The following is a 27,215-nucleotide window of genomic DNA, read 5'->3' on the forward strand; positions in this document are numbered from 1 at the left end:
TGTCCCTGATATATTTTTTCAAATGTTGAATGAATATTCTTTTAATTCTCTGGCAAAAATTCTTTGAAATGCTTTAGACCTGTGTCAATAAAGCCAAAAATTTGCTGACATAACATATTTTTGTTAAAATCTATAAAATCATCATAATGTCATCAATTCAAAGATACAATTTACTCTAATTTCAGTAAAAATATTTGCAATCAGTTTTTACTTATCAAACCATCAGATAGTTTTGAGAAGACCATTTCAATATTGTCTTTACTTACCAAACCATCAGAAAGTTTTGAAAAGACCTTTCCAATATTGTCTTTGACAAAGGCAAGACATGTGTCAGCATTTGCTGTTAGTCGGTTACAGATATCAGTTAAAACACCTTCAGCTTTTTCCTGAAATAAAAAATATACACAATTCAAATTAAAGCAATAGAATTATTTCTATTATTCTTACTCGATTTATCCCTTTCCATACATGTTGCTTATCTTTATTTAATCAACATGTGGTTCGTTTGATCTCAGTTCTTCAATGGTCACAAAGAAGTCATATTTTCTTGCTTTCCTCTGAAATTTCTATTTTGATGTCATGAAAGAATGCAACCATGCCTGATGACATCAAGCTGAAAGAACACATCTTTTTGGAAGCTGTTAATAAAAGATGTGATCTCATGTGATCTGAAAGGGTAAGCAGATCCTGCTCCACATGTTGCACCTGTCATGTTGCTTTTGTTACTACAGCAGAATTTATGTTGCCAATTTTGTTCTATCCATGAAAATAAGCGAAAATTAACACCACACGAAAATAACCTGCTTTAAGGTGTTGCAATTCATTGGGGGTTACCATCATGAAAAGGGTTGTCAATTAAGGTTTTAAATACAACTGGATACTTTATAGATGATGTACACCCACTTTCCCAACCACTGACTGACTAAAATATGTAAGTGTCTTGTATTTTCACAAGATATATATATGATATATAAGGCAGCAACCATTTGATTTTCTGGGGGTGGCTATGTTTTTTTTGGGAAAAAAAAGTTTGTGTCCAGTTTTTGGTGAAAATAATAATTTGATTTTGATTATATGAGAAAAAAAATGTTTTATTTCACCCTCAGCTGCCACTATATGTAATGCTAAAATAGAAAGAAAAATATTGTTTTCGACTTGTCGCGACGCAGGCGGAAAAAAAAATTGTCCAGAAAAAAAAACATAGCCCCCCAGAAAATCAAATGTTTGCTGCCTAACGTTTTGAAAAGAAAATATCCCCCCCCCCCTTTTCAATCCTGTATCCGCCCCTGCCCTTGATGCTACAGGTTTGATGCATTTGAAATTGTTACAGTTACATTATAATGTGTGGTAAAATAAGGTACAAACTTCAGCAACATATTTCAGTCTCTCTGCTGTGCATTATCGAAAACTTGTACAAGGAACACAACGAGAAGAGGGAATGAAACGAAGGGGCGAGGTTGAAATAATGCAGTGCTCGCAATAAAATCACATAACCCAATAAATTAATCATATTAAAAGTAAGGAGTTGTAATATGACTGACAACACAGACTATCCACCAAAGTTCAAATGAATCGGATGGTGGCAATTACAGACAATTTTAAAACAGATCTATCTTACCAGGAACGTTAGATATTATATATATTTGTACACTATACATCAGTGTAAGTTTGTACAAATTATAATTTGTACAGGGTTGTTGTATAAGTTATCAGTTTTTTGACACACGCTTTCTTGTACCAGGTGATACAGGTTTAACTTCTAAAATGCACTTCTTCAAAGTTTTAAATTCAAATTTATATACTTCAACCTAACATTTAGTGCTATAATGGCGTCTAGCTGTCCGTCCGTCTGTCTGTTTCAAATACTTAATGTATTTGCATGTATGCAGAGGCGGATTTAGGGGGGCAGGGGCCCGCCCCCCCCCCCTTTTGGGGAAAAAATGGTTGCTTAGGGAATCACTGAAGCGTGACTGGAGCGGGCCCCCTCTTAGGTCAGTCAGTGGGCCCCAACTTATGCAAATTTCTGGATCCGCCTCTGGTATGCCGGTCTCGACGGCAACGGCAGCACGGTCTTTTAGTACCATGAGAAGAGTGAAGACCTACTTGAGAAATACAATGAAAACGAATCGTTTATCTGGACTTGGTCTTTTGAACATATACCGAGAAATTTTGTTTTAAAGCAGACACCGGGTTTTGGACATCTTTAGTAGAAAAAAAAAGCAATGGGTATTGATTTTTAAGAATTAACTTTGAGAGAAAAAAAAGCTGAAAAGCACTGTTTCTTCACTCATAAGATAAAACATAAAGATATGTGATTCGAATTTTTATTCATGTAATTTTCTCAATAAAAAAAAAACATTTAAGTGTGACAGTGTTGGCTTAGAAATTAGTTTGTTTTCTAATGTAAGTTGGGTTCAGCATGATTATAGGTAACAAATAAAATGTACCTAATCAAGCCATTTTAACTCACTACACATAAGAGAAAAAAAATTGTTAAGCCAACAATACGAATTTCTTTGTTTTTCTCTGATTATTTATTTCCAAAGTTGACTTGTTTCTCCTGAAAGTAGGATTTCTGTGAGGTCATTTTAAGTCCTCGGAAATTGCGAGAATGCAGGAGTTTGCACCATTTACCCCAGACCCTCCTTCTCCGACATTGCGTACACATCAAAGTTGCCTAGCTACGCCCCTGTTATTCTCCTTGTCCTCAAAAGGGAAATGAGGATACCTGAATGATCCTGAATGGTTTAAATTCTAATTGTATTTTTATTCTGATACCATATGCATATCCGTAAAAAGTCTTTTTGTGGTCTTATAATGTTTTGTGTAGCAATGCCCCTGTGTTTGCATGCGGGATCATGGGACAAATTCATTACACTAGGATACCATATATAACGATAGTTTGATCCAATAGTTTCAGAGGAGAAGTTGTTTGTAAAAGCTGACGGACAACGACAACGAAGATGGACGACATCATCATGCGAAGGATAACGCTCTTAGTGAACCTTCGGAGATAAACTTTTGGTTGAATATTTAAAATGGCTGGGTCTTGTCACGTCTCCTTCTTTACAAGTATTTGATACAGGAGTGAGAGTTGAACTTTGTCGTATCCGGCTAACCCTTTTTATTTACAAGTCTGATAACGAGATCTGTTGTCAGCTAGTACAGTGTAACACAATTTATCTTTCACTGATAAAAGTTTTAAAGCTTTATTTACGTATAACTGGGACTTAATATATTAATGTTGATATGCATAAAATTGAGAACGGAAGCGGGGGATGTGTCAAAAAATAACCCGACAAAAGAGAAGCCTAGCTATAGAGAACAGTTCAGAGAAAATGGACGTCACACTACACAAATGAACCAGAATAAAAAAGAAATATAGATTAAAAAGGCCAGAGGTTCATCACTTGGAACAGGCGCTATCATGCGACGGGTTTAAACATGTATTGTGAGATCTCAACCCTCCCCTATATGTACCTCAAACCCGAATGTAGAATAAACAAACACATTGCAATACGAACAGTAAAACTCAGTTTATAAAAGTCCGAGTCTGATGTTAGAATAGGCTAAGGCCCTTAAAGGGAATAGAAACTTAGGCAAAATGACAATGATCAACATTAACTAACAAAGGAGTACTAGCCGTTACTGATATGTCAGCCGTCTAATAACCAATAACTCAATTAAACTGATCAAAAAATTATCATTTCATCATATGAAAAAGTCAAGTTAGGGTTATAAATATAATGCCATCACGAAATATACTAGTATGAAAAGAAAACCGCTTCCACTCAACTGATTTTTATACTGAGTTAGTTCCTACGTTGTACTGCTACACCACTGTCCCAGGTTAAGGGAGGGTGGGGATCCCGGTAACATGTTTAACCCGCCACATTATGTACTGATATAAGTTCTTATCCCAAGTCATGAGCCTGTAATTCAGAGTTAGCCGTTTGTTGATGTGTTAATTTGTTTTTCGTTCATTTTTTGTACATAAAATATGACGTTAGTTTTCTCGTTTGAATTGATTTACATTTGTCATTTCGGGGCCTTCATAGTATAGCTGACGACGCGGGATAGACTTTGCTCATTGTTGAAGACCGTACAGTGCCATATAGTTATTCATTGTTGTGTCATTCAATTAGCTAAGCGCACGTCAGTTACTCACAAATCATTTGTCATGCCAACATCTAACTACAAGTCTTAAATTTTACTGTGGAAGTTTATATAAAAAAGAAGATGTGGTATGATTGCCAATGAGACAACTATCCACAAAAGACCAAAATGACACAGACATTAACAACTATAGGTCACATTACGGCCTTCAACAACGAGCAAATCCCATACCGCGTAGTCAGCTATAAAAGGTTTGTTATCTCCTACAAGAAACCCTTATTCTAAATCTCTCCAGAGGTAATTAGCGAAAAGAAACAATATGCTCCTGATGAACGAATATTTATTATGTTGAGGTATTTTAAAATAATCTTAATCTTACATAGAGATAATGTATATTTGTTTGTACTTTGTACCTTATAGTTTTGTCTATAAATATTAATGATGTCTAATAAAATACCATGCCCCTTGTGTGCACATTTGGCGAAAACAAATATTTTTCTTTTCCTATTTTGTGTTTTTTTTCTTTCAAAAATACAACTTCTAGTGAGTTTAAGACCAGACAGAAATGCACATGACAACAATAAATCCTACTGTAACAGTTTAACACACGATTTTGATTCAGATGACATGTGCAAGTCTGTACTACAGCTACTAAATCATTGATTCGTCATTATATAGCAGCGTATACAAAATTTAACGTTATCGGTATGTTTGAGCCGGTATCGAAGCCAACACTCGAGCATATACTGTACGGATGGCTGCAAGCCAACACTCGAGCATATACTTTATATATACCGATGGTTGCATGCTCGACGCCCGCCGAAAAAAAATATATTAAAGACAAAACTCGAACACAAAGGCAATGCAAGCGAAGTGTACGTAAATAAGACACCAACGCTCACAAACTTTAGTCATGGGCCAACATACAATTTTCAACATTTCCTTTTAGTCCTTACTGACACTGATACTGATTTTTTAAACAAACTGATATACAGAATAAAAGACTGCGATCCAAACGATGACATGAATTTGTAAACACAAGAAAGCATGCTCAATTAATGAAGCTTTTTAACAAATTTCAGCAAGCTCTGATTTGTAGTTTCTAAGAAGACTTAATCATATGTGAAACAAGTATAATATCAGACAAAACAGAACACGCATTGTACCATATAAAACCATTTGTAGAACAAGCTGTGTATGTTCATGTGTGTTCCCTATGTCTTTTAATTGAGTTATAGGACCTTTAAACAGATATTCAGTTATAGTGTGTCTTTCAGGCTATGTTGTGATGTTACATTATTGTTTCAGATAAGGGTGAAGGTTTGGTACAATTAAAAACAGTTAAATCCGCTGCAATTGTTTGCACCTTTAATTCCTAAGTCAGGAATCTGATGTTCAAAAGTTTACTTTCATATATTGAGACTTGTATGGAGAGTTGTCTAGTTTTCACTCATACCACATCTTCTTATGTCTATGATATCCGATAAATATAGAACAAGCATTGTACCAAACAAAACCACATGCAGAACAAGCAAAATTACCTGACAAAACCACATATCGAACAAGCATTATATCAAACTAAGTGGAACAAGCATATTCATCATTTCCATTCTCAATTTTATTGTACCAGAAAAAAAAAATCACGTAGGATTTTCCTGCAGTGCGGAAGACCAATTTAGGGCCTTCGGCTGTTATATGTTCTTTGGTTGGGTTGTTGTCTCTTTGGCATATTCCCCATTTTCATACTTAATTGTATTGCACCAGATCTAGACAACCCACACGTAGAACAAGCATAATTGAATTTGTAAGCTAGAAATAACAAGTATAGTACCAGACAAAATCACAAGTAGTGCAAACATTAGATCAGACAAAGTAGAACACGTATATATTATCAGACAAGATAGAACAATCATATAACCAGACGAAACCATGTAGTTTAAGCATTATATTAGACAGAATAGAACAAGTATAGTACCAAAAAAAATAGAACACGAAACCGCATGTAGAATAAGCATAATATCACACTAAATGCACAAGCATACAGTGTTAGACAAAGTAGAACAACAATAGTACCAAAACGAAACCACACGTAGAACGTTAGAACAAGCTTAATAGAAAACAAAATAGAACAAGATGGAACAAAATCTAATCAGAACAAGACAAAAAGAACCACATTACGTGCAAAACAAAATGAATATAATCCCGTCAAGTGAATAAGACAAATAGAACCATATTACGTGCAAAACAAAATGAAACAAATCTCGTCAACCAAAATAAGACAAATACAACCATATTACGTGCGAAAACAAAAGGGAACAAATCCAAGCAGAATAAGACAAAAAGACCATATTAATTACGTGCAAAACGAAATCAGCTTAATATAGACAAAGAGAACAAATGATAGTTTAAATAAACTATAGTGGCAGCATCTTGAGTTTAGATGACCTTGAATATAAGACAATACTGGGTAGTCCAAGTGGGAATAGCATCCGGCATCACAAGTAACTATCGATACTGCATGGTTAATAAGAGGTTAATATATGTAGTCTTCAATATTAAACACAAGCGTCAGTTTCGCAGTGTATTACAAGTTTCAAACGGTTCTGAACACTGATACCTAAGAGGGTGCGGACAGGGGGTACCCTTCTCCCTTCTCCCACCCCTCTTCTCCTTTCTCCTCTCCCCGTTCTCCTTTCGTCCCATTAGAATAAAACATCTCCTTTTGAGATATTTTTTTCTTGAAATATTAGATCATTTTTTAAAAGGAGAGATATTTTATTTTTTCTCCTTTCTCCTACCCCATTTCTCCTTTCTCCCACCCCCTTTCTCCTTTCTCCCTTTCTCCCTGTCTCCCTTATCCCTATCCCCCCCCCTCACCTAATGTTAAACGGCATTCAAAGTCAACGTTATCATTTTTTTATAGTTTTAAATCCATATCTCACCTGTGTGTTGTTTTCGGCCACGAGTATTTGTAAATCCCTCACTATCACATGGCACACTTCACACATTAAATAATCCTTTTTTAAATTTGGATCAAATGATGGCGCACCTGAAATAATATCAAGAAAATAGCGGCAATACTTCTTTTTTCACATCGGGCTCGTATGGATAGTAAAAAAGTTATTGTAATCGACTAGCAATGGATTGTTGAGACTTGATACTTGTTAGTACATTGTAGAAAATTGCAAATAAATAAAAAACACTTTTTTTTAGTGAGGTCCAAAAAAGGGGGGTCCATGCCCCAAATACCTGTGACTTCATCTTGAACTTCATAAAATCATCTTGTTCACATACCGTGAATTAGTTTGAAATATTCTTAAGAATACGAAATTGACAAAGAGGAGAGAAATGTACCAAATGAAAACTCAATCAAAATATTGGTAAGGTGACTGCGGTTTTTATGCAGACAAATTTCAATCATTATGAGGATTAAAATGCAATTATTTAAATTTTGAAGCAAAACCTTACCCCAAACAGAAGCCACAGAAATAAACAAAAATAAACTAATTTTCCAGATCATTTTTTTTGGTATAATATCACATTCAGCTCATACGAATATATTAAAGAAAGGAACGGGTAGCGACAAAAGTCCGATAATAATCACGTGACTTTATACGACGTACAAAGTCGTCACATGACCGATAAGCATGGCGGACCACACAACAAGGTCGCAAGGAAAACATAGATATAAAAACATAAAAAGCAAACGACAGCCACTGTGTGCAAGAACTTCGTATAGCTGTCATAAACTTTGCTTATTTCTGTATACACTTTGCTACCTGGTTAGTCTAGATTTAAAACCTGGTCGAAAATATTGCAATATTTGCAATGCAAATTTTGCATTTAAGAGAATATTCATTTGTTTACATTAAACTTTGGTTTTTTATGGAGTGACTTTTAAGTTGCTAGAATTGGTACTCTTTGTTTATTGTTATTGATGTTTAATAATCTGGTATTTTAAGCTAAGTAAGCATGCTAAAATTACAAGATTGTAGATAATCTTGAACCTAAGCCTGGCTATGATACTAATATATATTTCAGATGCTTGACCTAGGGTTCATAGAACTATTTTCTTTGATTTCATTTTAAGTTCTATATTATTGATACAGATTTGCATGTATCAAGTTGTACATATCATTTGAGTATTAGATTTTGTTCAAACATTATTCAGATTAGATGACCAAAGATTAAAGTTCAAGATAACTTAGTGATAAAATGATAATAGCTATACACATAGATATCTGTTTTTTAGTTTAAAATCAAATTTATCTTTATGAAAGATTAATGTACAATGTATACTAAGGGTATGAAGGCTTGGAAAGTATAAAGGCTTTGATTTTATTTAATAATTCATGAGACAATACTTATAAATATCAAAAATATATATATATTAATGCCAGACATGTACATGTTCCAAAATTGACACATGCCTACTACTAGAAGAGGGTGTTATAGGGTGTAATCTACAGACCAGCCTTCACTGGCAATAAATCACTACAACAAACTGTGTTCACACAAAAAACATTTTCCATAGGCTGAATATTTAGTTGCATTAGAGTGATTAGACATGTTTTAAATACATATGTATATAAACTTTTCAGCTGCCTAAATGTCTTTTTTTGTTTCTTGATAAGGTGGTGAAATCTCTTAACAGTAAAATAAAATCTCAAAATTTGTTCAACATTTGTTCACTGAAAGGTGTACTTACTTGACTTACTTGACTTAAGAGGAACACATTATTGACATATGTGCATGTAACTTTTATTTACATGTATAAACTTCAATATAAATCAATGAGTTAATATAAATTTTGATTGTACATGTTGTTAGAACATTTAAAACATCAATAAATTCCTGCCAAATTGATATAATATATACATGAAAAAGAGACTGAAGAAACCTATATATATCATTCATAATAAAAAGAAAAATCTTAAACACCTCAGCAAAAAATAAAAGAGACAAACAACAGTCTACCATGTCTACAAAAATCTACACAGAAAGCTTAAGCTTTGTTAAGAGTGAGCTATTTTTTTCTTAAATCAGGTGATTTTAAGTAATCTGAGAGTGCAGGCAGATCCTGTATCACATGTGACAACCATATTACATACATTTACAAATTACATTCAAACAGATTGCAGAGCAAAAATCCTGATATCTGAAAAAGAAATTCCAAAGAAAATCTTACCTTTTTGAGGATAAAAAATTCAATGAACAACCTTATAAAATGTTTTTTATATAATTTCAGGTGATTGGGCTTGCGTTGCTAGGAATTGGTATTTATGTTGAGGTGGAAAGGAGAGAATACACAGGCCTAGAGAAGTCATTGTCATTACCAGTAGCCATTTTGATATTCATTGGACTGTTCATATCTATAAATGGTCTCTGTGGATTGGTCGGAACAGTTGAAGAAAATATCTCCCTACTCAAACTGGTAAGTTAACATAAGAAAAGAAGATGTGGTATGATTGCCAATTAACAACTTTCCACAAGAGACCAAAATGACACAGAAATGAACCACTATACATGTAGGTTACCGTACATCCTTCAACAATGAGCAAAGCCCATACCACATAGCTATTTGTTCAATATATATAAATATTGCTTATAAGTTCATGAGATAGCAACCCAATATAAAATATTGACCATAAGACATTAGGGTCAAAGATGGGGTGTCCAGGTAGGTCACTTGGACTGTCACCTTGTTAACTAGCACATTGTAAAAACTGGTTCAAAATGTGGCTCTTGTACAAATCAGGGTTTATAATCATATCATATTAACAAGTGATTAACATGTTCCCATCCTGATAAATATTTCTGGACATTAATCATCAGTATCATCCTACATTATGGCATGAAGGAAGATATGTCCCGCAAGTTTTGAGGGTTCAGATGGGATTAACAGAATATCAAGGAATGAACAAATGAGCAGAATATTTAGGGCAAACAAATTAAAGAATACAGAAAAAACAAATAAAAACAAATCAACAAAAATCAACAAAAAAAAAAGTGAAAAATAGGCAAAAACAATTAAGAATAGAGAGATATGAAAAAACCTAATAAAGATTAGAAAAATTGGGATGCTAAAAAGGACTAAAGAAATCCAGCCTCTCAGTTATAGATGGCCTTATTATTATGTCCAAAATCAGATCAGTTTTACACCACATTTGAAGACAGTTATGATGTCATTACCTATCATATGACACCCTGTGACTACAGAATGGACCCTCAGATGTTAAGGTTTTTTAGTGGATTTGTCAGTCGTTGTCTGATTAACCGATAAAGTTGACATCGGATTGTTTAATTTTTCAAATCGGGTAACTTATTTAGTAATACATGTAATCTATTTAAAAAGATAAAACTTGTAGAATTATTTTAACCTGTGGAATTTACATGTACAGAGTAGGTGGCCCCAGTCTAATTAAAAGTACATATACATGTACTGGGTAGGTGACCACAGCCTAATTAGAAGCACATGCTATCAATAATGTAAAACTGGCCAAAAAGGTTGGACTTGAATGAACATTGTACATATTAGCAAATATATTTTCTAAGATAAGATCTGATTGTGTAGGTATGTTATCAGTCTTTAAGTAAACATACTTGACAGATACTTTGAATTATAAACCGATGTTTGTAAAAGACTGATGAGTCAGCAATCTGACAACACCAACAAATCAATCATCAATAAAAATAAGACTTGATTGATTTTGTGCATCTGACATGTCTGAAGCACTTTTCAGCAAATCTCAAAGCTTCAAAGAGAGAGAAAACCAAATCACACAAAGATAAAAAAAAGAAGAAAGTAAAACACAAAAATACAGAACTGAAAATCCCTCCCTAATCAAATGGCAAAATCAAAAGCTCAAACACATCAAACTAATGGATAACAACTGTCATATTCCTGACTTGGTACAGGCATTTTCTCATGTAGAAGATGGTAGATTGAACATGGTTTTGTAGCTAAACCTCTCACTTGTAGAACAGTTGCATCAAATTCCATCACAATTACAACTATCAGCAAACGAAACAAACAGACACATCGGGCAAAAATGTTGAAATTAGGGGTACACTTATAACAGCAGTAAAAATTGAGTTACATCTTAATCACCAAAAAAACAAACAAACATGCAACCAAGAATTAAAAACAGCACACAGACCAAGCACACTAGCAAAAATTAAAGACAAAAATACTCAAATTTACTGTAGCACAATAACACAATGACATAATGCATAAGTACAGAGCCACAAAAGGGACCTATAGAAAAGTTCATTTGCCTGAGGGAGACATAACCTTTCTTTCATAATAATTCTTAATTTATTGATTGAGAATTTGAGTAAAGTTTGTCTTTAATAATGTCAATACTGAAGCAACAACCTCTAAGTTGACAATACCCTAGGTGACTAAAAGTCAAACAGCAGTGCTAATGAACCTTAACCCCACCTTTAGTGGATCTTGATCTCTTTCTTTGTTGCTCCAATGGTTGGTAGGTTAGACTTGCTTCATGTCCCTTCCTAAAAAATTTTTCAATGTTGCCCCTTTTACAATGCTATAACTTGCTGATTACCATTATACTGACATCTGCAGGAGAAAATGTTATTAAACAAGTCCCTTTTTCCAATGGCAATCAGTAGACCACTGGCACTTATCAGTAAACATATAAATTACAAAATGTAGTAAGAAAGAAAAAAAAAGGGAATTGTAGCAAGTCTATTGGTAGGTCTGTAAATGTGAAGAAAATGTTGGTTAGTTAAGTTCTTAAAAAATAGACTTAGAAAGTTAGCAATTATAGGTTACCATATGTATACAGCCTTTATATATTCTATATTCAAATTTATGTCAGTCCTCTGCTTAAAATTTCCCAAAGTCAATGAAAAACTTAAAAAGAAACTTGAATCAAATTATTTGTCATATCAATAAGTAATATACATTCCACATGACTGTAAGCATTGGCTTGTTTTTATTTTAGTTCCTGGTTCTCTCAGTTGCTACTTTCCTTGCACAGATAGCTACTGCCATCTTAATATATGTCAATGGAATAGAAGTGAGTAATACTATAATATAAAAAAGAAGATGTGGTATGATTGCCAATGAGACAACTATCCACAAAAGACCAAAATGACACAAACATTAACAATTATAGGTCACCGTACGCAAAGCCCATACCACATATAGTCAGCTACAAAAGGCCCTGATAAGACAATGTAAAACAATTCAAGCGAGAAAACTAACTGCCTTATGTATAAGTTCGGAAAGACAGCATGCTTTATTTCTAAAAAATCTTCAATTTTTCCACTTTTTCAACTTTTTCCTTATCATAGGAATCTCTGAATTTGAACCCCATCTGCATTAGAATTACCAAAAACAAATTTTTCTTTTCCATTTTTTTCGCCCTTTGAAATAATTAAAAATTAATTGCACCCAGGAAATTCTATGGTATAAGTAAAAAAGTAAAGTCTGTCTTACTCTGAACCTTGACAGGCCTCTACAATAACTTTTTGTTCAACTTGTCCTGTAGGACAAGTACATACCAAAATTAACTTGTCTGAATGAAATTAAGTCTGTCTTACTCTGAACCTTGACAGGCCTCTACAATAACTTTTTGTTCAACTTGTCCTGTAGGACAAGTACATACCAAAATTAACTTGTCTGAATGAAATTATTACTTGTCCAAAAAAATTCTATTACAAATAACTTTTTTACATTTTTAGTTGATTAAAGGAGCAAAACGAATTTAAACAATATAACAGAATTTGATGTATTTCTTTTGAAAAACTTTTCAAAAATATGAGTCAAGTACAGCTGCAGAACTAGTCATGACACAGGAATAAGGTTCTAGCTTTCATCAATGCTAGTCTCACCAAACTCTAAACATTAGGCACCATGTGATAGGCCTGTTCACTCATTGGATTTGTATTCTGTTTTGTTTTTTAAGTTGAAAAAGTTTATTCAAATGCAATCAATAAAAAGAAGAAGATAAGCCATCATACAGACTGATTGTCAATGAGACAACTCTCTGCAAGAGACCAAATGACACAGAAATTAAGAACTATAGGTCACCATATTGCAAGTATTGTTTTTTTTTCTACTTATGATCAAATATGATTTTGTAAATTTTATGGTAAACAAAAACAAAAAAATTGTGAAAAAATTACTGTATGGTATTTTTTATAAGAAACAGAATAAGGTAGCAAAATGAGGTACTGATTTGTCTTTGTTTGAAATGTCTCCTGTCTTGTCAAACTTTCTATCAATCATGTCTACTAAATATGTCTCCTACGGTGCCAAACTGTCTATTAAACTTGGAGCTGAATCTTTGGAGGTGACAACTGTCCTGTAAAGTTACCTAATCTACAAAGCGCATCATTGATTGGGATCAGTAAGACTGGTTTCGTTGGAGAATAGTATACCTTTTACCTGTTAAAAAGTACCTGACAAAGAACCGGTGAAAATTATCGATTGCAAGTAAACATGTTGAAGGAAAAGCTTTGCATTTGATTAAACTGGAGAATACAGAAACATGTCAAATTAATATTTGTTTTCTGGTTTTTTGTTTATAATAAATAACTTTTTTCATCAAAGTTGGATTAAATTTATTTTCTGCAGAAAAATTGTACTTGTCCTGATGGACAAGCTTGATACAGCATTTACTTGTCCAACCTTTTTTCCCTCTGGTACCGGATAATCGGACAAGCCTTATTGTCGAGGCCTGCTTGAACAAATATTAATATTTGTCTATCTTTTTTTCTATTATATTTATAGATATCAGATTTGATAAGCTCTAAATTAGCATTAGCCTTAAATGACTTCAACAGAAATCCAGACCTTAGAAGTACTATGGACTCGGTACAAAATAAGGTAAGAAAATTAAAAGAAAAAGGGGGTCGGAATTTATGACTGATTATTTGGTAAAATTGACATACAGGGACTGATTTTTTTCATAGATATACAATCAAAGGAAACATGTATAACATTTGTTTTATGGTAATTCAACCTAGTTTCTGATGTAGTAAAAAAGGTATTTTAAAAACTCAGATAAGCTGGCATTTTATATTCACAAGACACATATAATAACTTCATAATCATTTATAAAAAGATTAGAATAGGGGCTAAAAACTAAGGTTGGTCAGGAAACATGAAACATATTATTGTATTTGACCTTACTAAAGCAAAGAAAAGGTTGAACCTGATTTGCATTTTAAAGAATTTAAATATTGTAAAAATATTATTTTTTAGTATTCTTGCTGTGGGATTAGTTCATGGCATGATTATGTAGAGTATGCAGATGCTTGCAGAGAGAGATGTCCTTATGGAAATCCGTGCAATAACCAGTGTATATTCCCACAGTCTTGTTGTTCTATGCCAAATGTAAGAATTAGGAGATTTATTATGATTTTAGATGGGGTCTACTCTTTGCATACAGTAGATAAATATAACTATTTATTACTTTTGAGTTTTGAGAATTTGTTTTGACTCTTGATGTCTTTAAACTTTTAAGTATACATTTTTTTTATCAATAAAATTTTTTGGTCCCAATATCTCGACTATTTGATCATTTTTGGTTATCAAATAAGTATGACTTCTGAGATTGTTTATAAAAATGAGGAGATGTGGTATGGTTGTCAAAGATTGACACAATTGTCCTCCAGAATGCAAACGAGGAGCAATACTAAGCTGTGGTTAGACCTTCAATAATGAGAAAACCCCTTATAGTATTGTCAGCTGTAACAATTCAAACAGGAAAACTGATGCTTAATTTGTTACAGTACAATTTACAAATACAAATATGACAAACATGAACCAACAAAAAACATGGAATTACTGGATTCAAACTTGTGACATGAACATAAAGAATGTGACAGTGTTAAACATGTTTGTGGGCACACAACCCCGCCCATAAACTTAAAAACAAACTTATGAATTTGTTGCAAATTATTTAACTTCATTGATAGGTACATTTATGAAGCAAAAAAAATAACATTATAACAATAGACACAAAGCACCTACTATTACTTTATTAAATGGCTGTTTTAATTTGAACAGCATAGTTTTGTCAGCATTGTCATATCTTTATTTATAGGATAGCAGTATTTATCGGTCGTCCCACTGTCTATATCACTCTGTTCAGCTCTTAATATTATTCTGTATCATGTCTTTGTGACGTCAAATACGTTGACCCGGCCTTAATAACTTTAACCCGGACATATCAGCGATGTCATAATGTTTGAACCGACGTTAATAACTTTGACCCAAACTTATCAAGTCATCTTTTGTGTGCTGGTGAAACAAAGAAAACACTTCTGGAACACGCAAATATAACTTGATAAATCGATTATCAGGTTATCTGCATGTTGATATCATAAAATATCAGCTGCTTGACATTATATGAAGGCTTTTTGATCTCGTTGGCTATGCTCACTCGACAAAAAGCTTCATATTATGTCTCGCAGCTGATATTTTATGATATCAACATGCAGATAACCTGATAATCGGTACATATTTCTGTTTTCTACATTTGGGATATAAAAAAGTTGTAGGTGGGATATAGGATATATTTAATGTTATGAAGAATATGTAGCACTACATTTCATTTTACAGTTGCATTACCTCCCTTTGAATAGTTAATAAGACAATATTATATTTTTGTAGGTTCCACAAAGTGCCATAAACTGTACCAGTAATAAAGTGTCAGAGGTATTTATGATAGCAATTTAACAATTATGACCTTCATAGAAATTGTTCAAAGGACCAAAGAAAATGACCTTTTCATAATTTAAAAAAAAACCAACTGTATTGACTTTTGATAAAGAATGCAAATGAAATGTATTTTTAAATTGAACTGAATATTAAAGAATTATATGATGGCCAACTAATAGAATGTATTATGTACATAACAACACCAAATTTAAAGAGGTTATTTTTTTTATTCATGCAGATTCCCAGTCAGCTGTTTTGTCCAAGGATAAAAGGGTTAGATTCTTGATTAAGGTGGTACCCAACACTTTAGCTAAAATTAATTTGGCTCGTTTAATTTTCTTAAAATTTTGACAAAGTATTAACATTGACCCTTTGACAAAAATTTAAAAATTTCAAAAAATTTGAACCAACCATTTCATCAGAAAAATTGCACTGGTTATATAGCAGTTTGACAAACACTGATTTTGATCACTGAGAAGCTTAATATTCCCTTAACAACACAACGTAATTAAAACAATAAGCTGATTTTACAGAGTTATCTCCCTGTAGTGTTAGGTACCACCTTAAAAAAGAGAATTCTAAGCTGTGATTTTTTCTTTTTATTAATTTCATATTTGTTATAGCGAACCCAATTGAACCTTTCTATAGATTCACCTGCAAGTTACCTGTCCATTTAAACTTTTGGCAGTTCTATTGTCCCATTGAACAAATACAACAGGTATTGTTCTCTGTATAGTTTATTCACCAGGACCTTTAAATTTCTTCTAAGAGAAATCTATCACTCATTGATTAATCTACCAGAGTAAAAAGTTTATCTGCTAAATTGATAGAAATTACATGTTTCACATAAAAAAAATGCCTGTGATTTCGTGTTTATTAAACATTTATAATACTTTTTTCAATCTGTTCAAAATACTTAATAATTTAATCATAAAAAGTTTGTTTAAAAAAAAAAAAGTATTGTTCTTATGAAAATTTGCATCTTTCAGTTTTTGTTAAGTTATAGAATACTTTTAAGAAGGCCTTAATATATAAACATCAACATTTTTAGGGGTTTTATAACAATTTTTTTTTTAGAAATAGGAATAATGTTGATACATTCAACAGATTGTTAATATAATACATTCAAACTCATACACAGTTTTTTAAAGGCAGTGCTTTAAGGCCTGACTTTTAAGTCATGAGGTTCATCTTTTCATACTCAATCTTTGCTGGGGGTCTTTTGGCCAGAAATAGATCCGGAAATGTTCGAAATTCTCCTCTTCTTTTTATGGTATGATATGGTTTTTGTTTCTTTCATTTACATTGGGGACTAAAGAAACGATCAGTGTGTATTGTTCGTTTTGTAGAACTTGCTATTAGTGTGTATTTTGCATTATAAGCAGTCAACCTGACTACAAACTATCATTATTTGTATATTCCGTGAGGAAAGAGGTCGGGTCAATTTCAAGTGTTATCTGACATATAAAGATTCTTTAATTAGTTCAGACGTTGATATAACAATGAAAAGTCGACTGAACATGATTAATATTGCATCTTCTATAATTCAAAGCGGAATTCGGTTTATGAACGAGAAACCGTAAAGCGTTTTCAATTTCGGTATTAGTTATGTATGTTGTCTACTTATTATCCTGGTTCCCTGTACTACGTTCCGAGTATTAGCTATTTGATATATTTGATGTGTAACATTACAATCGGGTACCAGCCAATCTACGTGTGTATGTGTACATGATTTCCCGTCAAAATGACCGACTTAAAAAATAGTCCATACACGTTCCGTATAATGATATGCAAATTCATAATTAATCGTAACTTTTTTTTTATCTTTGTATAATAATATAACAAAATGGATTCAACAAAATAGAAAATAGCATTATTTTACGAGGATTTCTCATATTTTTTTCACTTCCGGGGCAGTAATACGTATGTTTTGAAGAAGCTCGAAGTATTTGACAAAGTGAATTGAGAAGGAAACGGATAGATATACGTCCTTGTTATCAGGTAAAACAATTTAAATGTACAGAACAAACACATTTACTTCACACAAATAGTACAGGCTTAAGCTTTTTATTGTCTAGCTTATACACGACTGTAGTCAAGTGTTTAAACAGTTAAACGACGGCGGTGACCTACAAGGTACGGGTCATACTGGGTCAAGTCTAAATATGTAAACATATCCACGTGCTATTAGGTAGAACGCATCGTAATGCAATATCTACAATTTTTTCCTCCTTTATACATCGTTTAACCAGGTATATTTCTCCTTTTTACATCGTTTAACCAGATTTATTTCTCTTTCAAATACACTTAAACACGGGTTGTATGTACTTCTTCTGTTATGGTATCCAGTTATCCATCAGATTTTTGATGATTACTATCTGCTGCGTACGTATCTTTTCTAGTGTTTTCTTGTCCTTATTAAAGTTCATTTGTTGATGTTTAAATATTTTTGAACGACTGAACACAGGAGTGAATGAATGAATTAATTATATATACTGAAGACTTGGGCTGTACAATGATAGTGTACGTATATCATACAGATAATTATTCTAGCAGTAATTATGTTAATTTAGGATGTAATGTCTAATGACAGGAATTCATGAGCTATGCCTCAGGCTTTCTGAAAAAATATCAATGACAATGTAAACAGGAACAAAACATTGACACGAATGATGCTCTCTTCTATGTTATATAGTTATTTAGGTATATGTGTTGCACAAGTTTTGATGCTCTCTTCTATGTTATATAGTTATTTAGGTATATGTGTTGCACAAGTTTCAATTAAACTTAAGTTATAAAACTTTTTTTCAGGGCACAAACCCACTTTAAAGAGACTTGTCTACTGCCATACCCATCCTATTTTCATGCACCATTTGCAAGCAAGAGACTGAATGGTTTGCAAAATTAAAAATCAGGATGGTGTCCAATTAAAACAAAAGAACTAAACTGGATGATTATTGTAGGAGAAATCTAGAGGAAAGTTTTGATTTGTGAAATTGGTTTCCTGGAAAGTCATTCATCCTAGCCTGCAGAAAGGAACTATAACTGTCCACCACCAACTGACGAGCTAATGTTGAGCTTCACATATGGAATTACTCAAATACCATCAATGTCTATGTTTTCAGCACAGATTTCACAATTTATGACACAGCTGTAATTTTTTTATACCTGTTAAAGAGTTGTATACTAAATTTTATTTGTTTATCAATAAATATATATTATATTAATTGTGTCATCTAAGAACTTGTATTTTGCCGAAAGATGCATACTAGTGAATGAAAGTGGTGCAGTTCATTTTGCTTTGGTATATAGAATTAAATTACAATTGTTCATGTTATTGGAATGCATATAAAAATACATATGGTACAATGTATATGATATTTAGTGAGTTTATCAAGCAAAAGTGAATAAGAAATAGGTATAAGCAGTTACAGGTACTACTGTACAATCTCAAACAATGAGAAAAACTAATACCGTAAAGAGAATTTCATATTTACAAGTAAGTTTTGTTTTTGCGTTGAATAATTTGCTTCTATTGTTTTAATTGCAAATATGGGAAGTGGTTTAAAATGCTAATGAGACAGCTGTTACGGCCACAGAGCCTTAATTGAAAACTTCTTTTTCATTCATACCGGTAGATTTTGCCTGGAGTTAGAAACATATCTGCCAACTTTTCAAAATGCACATGGGGGTTTTACGTGAAAGATGGTTCATATAGTCATACAAAACCTTCAAGGGGGCCTTCAAATGGAAGCAGGACAAGTCGCCCCACTGGCTAATCGCCCCACTTTTTAAAAAAACACCAAAAACTGATTTATCAAATCGTCCCACATGTGAAATTGGTTAAATAATGTTAAATATTACTCCTGCCAACTTGCCCCACATGTGAAATTGGTTAAATCATGTTAAATCAGGGTTCTTGCTAAGGATTTATGAAGGCGAGTCCAGGGACTCGTCATTTTTGGCCACGGTGAGTCATGGTAACTGTGTTCAGTTTATACAAAATATTTCAATATTGATGTATTTGTAGACTCACCAGTTTTGAAAATGGTGATCCAGACAGATTTTGATGAGTCCAGGACTCATGGACTTGCCTTAGCGAGAACCCTGTTTAATATTACTCCTGCCAACTCGCCCTACTTATAAAAAAACGGTAATTTTTAGATTAATATATTTATAAATAATTAAAAATAAAAACTCGCACCACTTTAATGAAAACTAATCTACACAGAATACAAACAAACCGAAAATTAATTTAATTACTATTATTGATATATACTGAAATTATAATTCTAAAAAAAACCTGATTGTTGAAGAATAAATGTAAGTTTTGAAGCTTAGTTATTTGCATAACAATTGAAAAAAAACCTGTTAATTGTATCATAAGGCAATATAAGGAATTAACTTATATTCAATGGGATAACATCTTTTTCCATACGTGGGGCGAGTTGGCATTACTAAATTCATCCTGGTTAAAAATATATTTATCTTAGATTTCACCGATTTCCATTAGGTGGGACCAGTTGGCAGGAGTAATATTAACAGAATTTAACTTATATACAACGGTATAACATCTTTTTACATAAGTGGGGCGAGTTGGCATTACTAAATTCTTCCTGGTTAATAATATATTTATCTAGATATTATCGTTTTCTATTAGGTGGGGCGAGTTGGCAGGAGTAATATTAACAGGATTTATCACAGTTCACAAGTGGGGCGATTTGGTAATCCAGGTTGGGGCAGTTTTTTTTAAAGTGGGGCGAGTTAGTGAAAAAGTGGGGCTATTTGCTAATGGGGCGATTGTCATGGATTCCCTTCAAATATATTCTAATGTGGTTTTTGGCTTCTTCCTGCATTAACACGCTTATAGCCATTGTTGAATTAATTGTTTTCTTTAAATAGTCGACAAAATTGCTCTTACAAAATTTCCATTTGGGAGCCTGGAGCTCGATGGGGGAAATACTCTGCAAATACTGACAGTTGGCAGGTATGGTCATCAAAAAAGTTGACATGTTACTATGTACATTTACCATTATGTTACATTTTACTTGATGTTCTTGCTATACACACAGTACAGAGACTAGTCAATCTTTGTGAACTATTTTTTATGGGAGTCATAGAATATGCGTATACAATCAATAATTAAAAATAGTCTATTTATAATGAAAAGGAAAAGTTCTTTTATGTCTAAAAAAGAGGGACGAAAGACACCAAAGGGACAGTCAAACTCATAAATTTAAAGCAAACTGACAAGGCCATGGCTAAAAATGCATTTCATGGCGAGGCACAAAAAATATACTGTAAACAGTAGACTATAGATATAGGTGAACTAGAAACAAAAGAACTCTAAATCTTAAATTCTACAAACCACCTCTGTTCTATGGAAGATAATGATATAACTGGACTAGAAATACACACAACCTGTAATTAACTGCCTTTACAACGCTTTCGCGCTTTGATTATACATAGTAAAAGTGTTATTTCTATCAATTTAGCAGATACATTTTTTACTCAGGTAGATTAATCAATGAGTGATAGATTTCTCTTAGAAGAAATTTAAAGGTCTGAGTGAATAAACTAAACAGAGAACAATACCTGTTGTATTTGTTAGATGGGACAATAGAACTTACAAAAGTTTAAATGGACAGGTAACTTGCAGGTGAATCTATAGAAAGGTTCAATTGGGTTCGCAATAAATACAATTATCACGGTACTGTACAATGTATTAAGACAAACTTCTGTAAACCTTTTTTGTCGATACTAAAAAAATTTACAGATAAATGTAAGAAGTTTCCCATTGTTCATGTGCCACAAAACCTTCTTAACCTTACAGTTATTTTATTTAGGTACCTCCATCCATGACAATTAAGAATGGTTGTTTTTATGCCTTTGTTGATTGGTTGAGTGATAGGATGGATCTGATTGGTGCAACCACTTTGGGCCTGGCATTACCACAGGTTAGTACCACAAATTATTCATGCTTATTTTCCTCTTTTTTTTGTCTTGTCTGCATTGAAAGTCTCGGAAGTGGCAAGTGTTGTTTTATCAGGTGGTTTTATTGGTGGCGTCAAAAGTTGTTAAGTTTTTTGCTAAAGGGATTTCACTTCTCAGTTTCAAAGTAATTAACTTTTTAAAAGACTAGTTTACATTGATAGGGGATTAATAAAGGAATCCATAGAGCAAAAAAAATATATAGGTTGCTGTGCTTGTTTTCGATATATTAGCCATTGAAAATATTCTCTCTTGACTTTTCTTAGCATTATCATTGACAAGTTAAAGTCCTCAAAAACTATTAAAAAGTAATTAAAATTTTAAAAGACTTCAACAGACTGCTTAAAACTATACATGTAAAAGAATTATAAAAAGAAAAATGGGGGTCACCGGGCAAAATTTGGTTATACATTCCAATGGATAAAAACAGAGGATTCCGAAAATCTGACGAAAGTTCCAAAATATGACAAGTCAGCTTCCTTAAGTTAGTTTGATAGGAACTCTGAACTACTTGTGATAGATCAATGACATATTTTATAAAGTTGTTTTACTATCAGTACTTTAAAGTTCATTATACAGTGACTATCAATTGATAAATAAATGAATCCATATGTAGAGAAAGAAAAAAAAAGTTTAATAGATGACACATCATGTGTTTTCTATTTTTATTTTATGTATAATTTTAGGTAGCTGGTATAATTTGGGCTTACCTTGTACTAAGAAAAATCAGAGAATACCAGTGCTGGTATACTGTGGAACTTGCTTCAGATTATGAAAATAAGCTTTAAATTTAAGGTAAAGTAAAGGCTATTTAAAATAAGATACCAAGGAGGGAGAAGTGTAGGACTAAATAACACTTTTCTACTGGCATCACCAATCCAAATTAAGTGATTCTAGGGGTTAAGGCCTTCTTGAATTCATCTATATATTTGCCTGTCCTAATATTCAGCATACTGTGGATTCATTATTATTCTTTGGATACCAATTTTCGTGAATTTCGTGGGCACAGTTAAACCACGAAATCAAATATTCAACGAATGATAATTTTTCTATAGGTTTGTATGCAGACTTCAGCAAAACCATGAAATTAAATATCCACGAATATGCAAGTTTTTCTTAATCCATGAAAATTGGTACCCACGAAAATATATGAATCCAAAGTATATTCAAGAAGAACGCAACATAAATACTACTTCATGTTTGGTCAGCAGCTCAGTGATGATCTGTTAAATGCTAGCACTTTAAGAATCTTTCAGACACGTATTTCCTGTAATCCAAGACTTTTAATTGTAAATTGGGGTATTCTTAGAACATCAATATGTGGATTTCTGTTTAGTAACACCCTTGATACATGTACAAACAAGAATGTGTCCCAAGTACATGGATGCCCCATCTGCACTATCATTTTCTATGTTCAGTGGACCATGAAAATGCGACAAAATCTCTTCTTTGGCATTAAATTAGAAAGATCATATCATAGGGAACATCTTTACTAAGTTTCAAATTGATTGGACTTCAATTTCATCAAAAACTACCTCGACCAAAAACTTTAACCTGAAGCGGAAGGAACAGACGGGACGAATGGACGGAAGGACACACAGACCAGAAAACATAATGCCCATAAATGGGGCATAAAAAATCACAGCAGCAATCAGGCTTTTTAAATCACTATAATCAGTGAGGACTGTGAGCACAAGGTTATTTATATTTTATGCAATTTCTTTTATTGATGTATTATACATGTTAATTTTTTTTTAATATACATGTCACTGAAAACAGATAGGGTTTGAAAGGTTTATACAATAACTTATTCTTATTTATTTTTTACTATTTTGAAGTTAACAATATTGCTTTCACTTTTATCTTAGAATATCAATTGTAAAGGTTGCAAGTCTTTGAAAAATACATATCTTTCAACACTATTTTATATAAAGTTACAAGTAACTGGAAGGGTGTTATTTTAAAGAAGAGTTTGAAATGTAAAAAACTTTCAAAGGCCTAGTGGTCATTAATATTAAATCATGTTTTAAATGTATTTCACTTTTTTTTCAGATTTTCACAGATTATTACACCTCTAACAGCATACAAAAGTCCCAAAACATGGTTTGAATACATACCTCATATTTTGTTCCAAAGATTTAAAGACAATTTTTTTTCTGTGCAACAGAAATCAGTGGAATAGGTCAATAATTCAATGTTAGGTCTTTTGCTTTAGATTTGAAACATGAGTGAGTTTTCCCCCTGAACCGAAAAAAAATCTCATTCAAATTAAAAAAAAAACTCCAGGGACATATCATTTTTAGCCATGGTGATTCCTACGGTGAGAAGATGAAATTATTATTTAAGTCTCCATGACAAAATAGAGCAAGAAGATGACATCAAATTTAGATTCTTTTTTTCTTTTTTTCTTTAAATGATTATACGTGCTCAGTTGATACAACATTTTACACTCTCTGATTCATCTTTGGATTATTCAGTTTTAAAATGATGAGTCTAGAAATAAGTCTAGGAATCACAGACTTCTTGCCTTAGTGCAAACCCATTCATATAGTTATAAATGATTTCATACCTATAGCTTTATCTCATATGTTTGGTTAATTTCACCTTTATTGAATATTTGTAAGTGTTTTTAACACTTTAAAGTCAGTTAAAAATCAGTTTGGTCACAATATGATTTGCCATCACTTAACTTTTATGCGTTGTAAAATATATGAAACAGATATACCACTTATTCAATGTATTTGTCAGGTGTCATATCCTGCATTTGATATCATACATAAAAATAGTGCAATATGTTTAAAATAGTAACTGTTATAAACAATTTTTAATTACCTCCCTTTTTACTCATTGAAAATATATGTATTTTTACAATCTGTAGTTTTTGGCAGCTAGATTTAGTGCCTTCAAAAGACATTGCCTTGATATAGACCCAATGTCTTGCTTGTTAAGGTTCTCTTGAAGATTGTTTTTGTTAAAATTTGAAATACTATAAGTTCTGAAACTTTAGTTCTCCTTTTATGATTGTGAAATAAGGTACAGCCAAAAAAATGCCATTTTTAATTTTGACAGCAATATTTGTAATCAGCATTTTCTGAAATCTGACTTCAGCATGCATTGTGTAGATGGTACATACAATAAAGTCAGAATTCGCAGTATCCTTTATCCTACTTGAAACAAATAGTCCTTTGTATACAGAAGATCAATCAAGAAAATAAAAAAAGGAACCTTAAGAATAGTTTAGGGGGGAGGTAGGAGGGTCCTGATCCCAAAATCCTGAGGTCACGAATTAAAAAAATTTAAATCCCACCAACCCCAAAATTCCAAATGGATATATCCTGAAATCTTGAGCTTAAAAACACTCGATCCGGGAGTCCTGATAAAGGTCCTACTCCCCTCATAGTTTGACCCCAAAAATGTAAATTCAACCTTTTATCATCAGAAATTACTTTAAAGTAAATTGAAAGGGTAACTGTAAGCTTATTCTAGAAATTTTAAGATCTAATACAAGTAATTGTTTATGCAAATTGTGTCAGTGTATTTAGCTTTTATTGTGTTCATCTTTTAAGATTGCCTTCCATTCAAATTATAACAGGTGTTCAAACAGTATTTGTTGTACCTGCATATTTATTGTTATGGTTTGTTTATGTTGTTGTTTCAAAAAGTTTCAAGTTGATTGTGCATGTTGTTCTGTGTGACCCATTTTTGTCAGGGTTATTGCCCTTGTCCATATTATATGACACATTTTTGACAGAGTTATTGTCCTTGTCCATATTATATGACACATTTTTGACAGAGTTATTGCCCTTGTCCATATTATATGACAGATTTTTGACAGAGTTATTGTCCTTGTCCATATCATATATACTGCAAGCAGATACTATTGTGTAATTCTTAAACCATAAGGAGTTTTCAAGCCAAGCTTCTAACTATCGACTTGCCGTCAACTGATTGGTTAATTGTCCGTAAGGCTTCCGAGTTTACATATTTGTTAATTGTAGGAGTTGAGTGTTTTATTTTTGTGGTAATTTTAGGTGCCAGCTGAAGCCAACCTCTGGGTGCAAAATTTCACACTATGTTTAAGACCCACTGGTGGCCTTGGGCTGTTTTCTGTTGTTTGGTTGGGTGGTTGTCAACTTGACATATTCACTGTTTCCATTTTCCATTTCATTTTTTTTCCAAATAAATAGTTTTTGATTGGAAAAGAGGAAAAAATATTTCAACTAGAAACATATCACAATTCAACTTGGTCAATTATAAAATTTCTTTGAAACAAGACTTTATAAATGATCTTCATTGCCAACCAAGTATTTATTGGCGGTGAAATTTGTCACAAAACACTTTGAAAATTTGTTTATGATATTATATTTTTTTCCTGATATTAATTAACATATAGTGACAGGTTTGATATTTTACACAGGAAATTCAATGATTAGGCTTATGTGCACACTTTAATGTGAGTTTTATAAGAAAAAAATGCTTTATTATCCAAATGTATGTCTTAAGGTATTTTAGTTAATCAATGATCTTAAATGCAAGTCTGTGATTTTTCAAATTTTTAAGCATACCGGTAGTTTTAAGAAAGTAGTTGTTAGTACAATATAATTACTATTAGTGTTGTAATTTATTTATTTTATGATATTATATTTCACTTTTTATCGTTATAGTATGCACATTATAAAGGGCTTTCTATTTATATTTCTGTCTCTCATGTTTACACTTTCTTTATGTTTATTTTTTATATTATAAAATTATATTGGTATTGTATTAGTGGCATAATGTATATTTAATTTTATTGGTATTGTATTAGCGGCATAATGTTAAAATTAAAAAAAAAATATAAAGCATAATGCTGATTAAAATTGGATGTTGCGCTATAGGGAGAACACTGGAAGTTGGTTGTTTACAAATACTGGCATATTTTTCACCTTAGATTTGGCATTACAGGATGCTTGTATCACTTTTCAGGAAGGGTTATAACTTCTATTAATTATAATAACAAGGGAGATAACTTCTATCAATTATAATAACAAGGGAGATAACTTTTATCAATTATTGGGTGTGTTTGGATATACGCCTGAGGCGGCCTATGGTTACCCATAGGTACCTATGGGTAACCATAGGTAAAATATCAAACCATAGGTACCTCTGGGTAACCATAGGCCGCCTCAGGCATAGATCCAAGCACACCCACAATAACAAAGCTAATACAGAATTAAGAAAATTACTTTGTAAAAAGAGCTTTTTAGAAAATAGTGTAATAAATAATATATTTTAGTATATTATCAAAGACATTTTAAAGCTGTATTTAATTCACTTTAACTAACTAATTTTATTTTGGAATTTAATTTTTCATATTATTAATTGGAAACTATTCGCTATTTCAGTTAAGTATTTAAAATTTTAATACTTA

The 27,215-nt window shown here is 32.3% G+C and overlaps 2 protein-coding genes across 3 annotated transcripts in view; one reads left to right on the forward strand and one right to left on the reverse strand.

The window, feature by feature from the left end:
- LOC134724753 (uncharacterized) overlaps positions 1-7,726 on the reverse strand; it is a 52,183-nt gene extending 44,457 nt beyond the window's left edge. For both annotated transcript variants that reach the window (XM_063587976.1, XM_063587975.1), the window contains exons 1-3: positions 7,585-7,726; positions 7,059-7,165; positions 267-386 (exon numbers count right to left, since the gene is read on the reverse strand). In XM_063587976.1, the coding sequence (XP_063444046.1) occupies positions 267-386; positions 7,059-7,165; positions 7,585-7,636 (279 nt within the window). In that variant the 5' untranslated portion in view covers positions 7,637-7,726. The remainder of the gene's footprint in view (positions 1-266; positions 387-7,058; positions 7,166-7,584) is intronic.
- A 5-nt stretch (positions 7,727-7,731) lies between these two features.
- LOC134724755 (tetraspanin-33-like) lies at positions 7,732-25,810 on the forward strand. The gene is made up of 9 exons (XM_063587977.1): positions 7,732-7,898; positions 9,365-9,550; positions 12,087-12,161; positions 13,880-13,975; positions 14,354-14,485; positions 15,767-15,811; positions 21,661-21,771; positions 22,492-22,600; positions 23,858-25,810. The coding sequence occupies exons 1-8, from the start codon at positions 7,764-7,766 to the stop codon at positions 22,591-22,593; spliced, it is 882 nt and encodes a 293-aa protein (XP_063444047.1). The 5' UTR covers positions 7,732-7,763; the 3' UTR covers positions 22,594-22,600; positions 23,858-25,810.
- Positions 25,811-27,215: the final 1,405 nt, after the last annotated feature.

Source organism: Mytilus trossulus, chromosome 7 (assembly GCF_036588685.1).
Source record: "Mytilus trossulus isolate FHL-02 chromosome 7, PNRI_Mtr1.1.1.hap1, whole genome shotgun sequence".
Taxonomy (NCBI): domain Eukaryota; kingdom Metazoa; phylum Mollusca; class Bivalvia; order Mytilida; family Mytilidae; genus Mytilus; species Mytilus trossulus.

What these genes read in the sequence shown, in the direction of transcription:
- LOC134724755 (XM_063587977.1), top strand. Translation starts at nt 7,764, where the DNA reads ATGGCGGACCACACAACAAGGTCGCAAGGAAAACATAGATATAAAAAC. An exon ending in TGTATACACTTTGCTACCTG is followed by an intron (nt 7,899 to 9,364) that starts GTTAGTCTAGAT and finishes ATATAATTTCAG; the next exon opens with GTGATTGGGCTTGCGTTGCT. An exon ending in TATATGTCAATGGAATAGAA is followed by an intron (nt 12,162 to 13,879) that starts GTGAGTAATACT and finishes TTATATTTATAG; the next exon opens with ATATCAGATTTGATAAGCTC.